Source organism: Leiobunum rupestre, chromosome 1 (genome assembly GCF_980474605.1).
Source record: "Leiobunum rupestre chromosome 1, qqLeiRupe1.1.hap1, whole genome shotgun sequence".
NCBI lineage: Eukaryota > Metazoa > Arthropoda > Arachnida > Opiliones > Sclerosomatidae > Leiobunum > Leiobunum rupestre.
In genome coordinates, this window is record NC_143384.1 from 29334596 (window position 1) to 29338378 (window position 3783).

At 32.9% G+C, this 3783-nt stretch overlaps 1 protein-coding gene across 1 annotated transcript; it reads right to left on the reverse strand.

The window, feature by feature from the left end:
- Positions 1-1670: 1670 nt before the first annotated feature.
- LOC149962068 (pseudouridine-5'-phosphatase-like) lies at positions 1671-3268 on the reverse strand. Its single transcript, XM_090181019.1, has 4 exons — positions 3112-3268; positions 2664-2882; positions 2368-2591; positions 1671-2211 (listed from the first exon to the last, which is right to left on the reverse strand). The coding sequence occupies exons 1-4, from the start codon at positions 3173-3175 to the stop codon at positions 2020-2022; spliced, it is 699 nt and encodes a 232-aa protein (XP_090037145.1). The 5' UTR covers positions 3176-3268; the 3' UTR covers positions 1671-2019.
- Between the last annotated feature and the right edge of the window lie 515 nt (positions 3269-3783).

Genomic DNA, 3783 nt, shown 5'->3' on the forward strand with positions numbered 1-3783 from the left:
ATGCCACCAGGTTTAAGATAAGCTAGGGCTGATTGGCGCTAGATACATTAAAGGGATTATGAACTAACATGTTTATGGTGGATCAATGAATTTCCCATTTATGCCATCAGGTCTAACAGAAGCTAGGGCTGATTGGCGCTAGTTACGTTAAAAACAAGGCGTGGCGCGTGATAGCAGACGAATTTTCGATTTAGTTCATACTCCCATTAACGAGAATGGTTGGACTATTTTTAAAAACACAACGTTTTAGAAAATGCATAGAAAATATACCAGAGGAAAATCAACTATAGGCATATTTATAATCACGGGGTATTTTAGGCATAGCCTCCTCCGGTTATGTTATGACTTAAGCCTTGGCTATTAAAATATATATAAACCGGAAGTAACACTCGAATTTTTCAAAAGGATTCTGTGGACGTTTAAGAGATATATTTTGGAACCGTGGCAAAGCTCATGTTGCTATTTATTTTCTATATTTTCTATAGAAAATTTAAAAAACTTTTAGTTTCTTTGATGTGTAATTTGGTAACAGAAATGTTGACGGTTCACGGCCCTCACGGGCCCACGGCACGCTAAAAGTTGCTTTAAGCGTTTATAAAATGATTTGATGTAAAACATACGCCGTCCTAAGTACATAATATTTTATGCGATAAGTATTACTTCGCCTAGCAATGTAAAATGTTAAAATTACATTCGGTATTCATAACTAATTATTAAAAAACCATATGTACTTTATCTTATACTATTTTTGTTCCAAAGCAATTTGAAATGAATAACATTAAAATACTGAAATGGATACTTATGTATTAATCTAAACGTTATCTACTCCTGATATCGTAAAAGCACACGTAGCGTTGATTAAATTTCTTGATTAACCGTTAAAATTTGTTATTCGAAAAAAGGGCGGAGCGCTATTTTAATACAACTCTGGAGCACTAGCGACATCTGATGGCATTTTCAAATTCATTTGCTTTAAACGTTTTCCAAAAGAAAATAATAGAAAGGTTAAGCCCCTCTTTAAAAGTGAACGGGGAAAGTTGGGTGAGTCTAGCCGTAGCTTTATTCAAAACAATGTGCACTTCAACAACTTCCCCCGTTCACGATTTCAAAACTGGAACGCTTTTTTTTGGGGTTTTCAAAAATTATAATAAACTCACGACATTCTAGACAGTTAAAAATGATTTCTGAATCGTTGATACGATGTTTATTTAAATTGTACTTATATTCTTTCCCATTTTTAGATGGAAAACTACTCTGGTTCCCGGCTTTGAAAAATCATTTCCTAATTACAACTACTGGAACATTATCGACATCTGTTGGATTATTTGGTAACTGCATTACAACAATTTTAATTAATATTTTCAATACTTTTTATAAAATTATAATCAACTTAAGTTACCCCAAAAATTTTTTAATACGTCATTCTTAAATTTGTCTTAGAAATATTACCCTATTTACTGCCAACAGATGTCACTTAAAAGCACTCTTCAAACGTATGGCGCACTAGCGACATCTATAAAACCAATTTAAAATACTAACATTGCGTCAAATTTAAATTAACGTATAAATCGTTAACATAGGTGATATTTACTAATTTTCCTCTAAGTCACTTAGGGAAAATTTATTATGAAAAAACAAAAAATTATTTAAATATAATTTTATTGAGCAGTAAACTTAACAATAAACACCCATGACTTAACATACACTCAAATTTACCAAAAAACAAAAATAATTCAATCATAAACCCTAAATTCAGCATAAATTGTAATTTTAAGTATTTTAAGTGTTTTTTTTTAATTTAATGCCATTGCACAATAAGAATAATCACAAAAATAAAATTTATTTTCCTTTCGCGACAAGTTTGCGTAAAAAACTACCTGTACCTACACAATAATATTTTTTTCCCGTAAATTGGCAAACATTTTCATATGGCAAGTTCTAATAGCTGCAACGACTGTGCACAGCACTTATTAACGTAACCAAAACAGTGATATCATTTGTAATGTTCAGAGTCTACAATTAAATTAGATTTTCCTTCGGTAATGGAGGTAAACCGAACATTTCAGGCTGAAAATTTTCCATTGAATTAATCACAATGGTAGCTTTACGACATTGTTTTTGGTCTACTCTCGGATCAGGAATCATTACGACTTGCATATTAGCTGCTGCTGCTGCCAAAACTCCATTTGGAGAATCTTCAAATACCAAAACCTTAAATAAAATATTTTTTGAGTGTTTAAATAATTTTTGTGGTTTATTATCTATAAAATTCGAATTTGAAACCCATACACTCTAAACTTTAGTTTAGCAACAAATTTCAACGGTTAATTTATTTAAGTCAGACACGTGAGAAAAACATCAAGATACCTTTTCGGGAGGCGGCTTGTCAGGAAACCTAGATGCGCAAAGTAAAAAGATATCCGGCTCTGGTTTTGATTTTTCCACTTCACTGCCCACAACGATATGGCTGAATAATTTGAAGAATTCCTTATGCTTACTCGTCTTTAACTCAAACCGTTTCTTATCTGAGCTTGTAGCAACGGCAATGGGTATCCCATTATCATGTAAATGTTGTACAATTCTATCAACACCTGATATGCAATTAAATATTAATGCACCTCACAATTATTTATAGATTTATTGTTTTAAGTATATACACCTACCTGGCATCTTTTCTACATTTGAAAACACAGTTTCATAGGCTTCATCTAGTTCTGCCATAAACTTTTCAACAGAAACTGGTATTTGAAGTTCTTCAATGATTGTTTTCGCTGTTGCAGGGCCAGATGATCCCATCACTTTTGATTTAACTTCCCACGTGTATTCCTTTCCATATTTTTCAGTTACAGACTTAATTCCTTTGCTATAAAGCGGTTCGGTATCTGCAATAAAAAGAAAAATACTGATGTTAAGTTAAAAGAAATATTCCAATGGCACCTCTTCCGGGCCTCCCCAATGTAGAAATGAAAAGTAACCAAGGCTTAAAATTTGACTTTGGTGTTTAGACACGCCAATTACTGTAAACCATACTGTTCGATTAAATAATTCATACGGATATTAAAGAGGGGCAATACTAAAGTTAATAAAATATTAATAGAAATAAAAACTCACCTAAAAGTAATCCATCCATGTCAAAAATAACATGACTGATGGCATTGTACTGGTGAGGAGCCATATTGTAGACTAGAAGACGATGCGATGCTTTTCGAAAAGACTGGACATAAGCAGAAGAAAAAACAACTGAACTCCGCGGAAATCGAATAGTAGTAAGAAGGCATTAATGTACCTGATTTAATCTGTGATGTTACATAATTATACGCACAATGTTAAAATCAATAAAGTATTATAAATATAAAAAATATACTATTAACAAACAAATAATATTGTAATATGACAGCTTTACACATAGATATAGGAAACGTATATAAAGACCTTAATATATATTCCTTATATCTATGGCTTTACATTAAAAACATAATCGAACTTTACTTTTTTTTAGATACACACATCGGTGTCGACCCAAGGCCTTAGACACCAGCACACAATAACTGATTAATCAGCCTGGGCGAGATAAGTATAACGGCCACTCCAACGGGGGGATACGCAGGGACAGAGGTGGGGACACCCGTGGTGGAAGTATTCCGACCACCCGGCAAGCGAACTGTACTAAACGACGGAAGTTAACGGACGAACTAGAAATTTAAAACATTTATTTTCGCACCAATTATAACAGATGAGTTTCTTCGATCATTTGGCTACTTTTCGGATTCTATATTTTTCAAT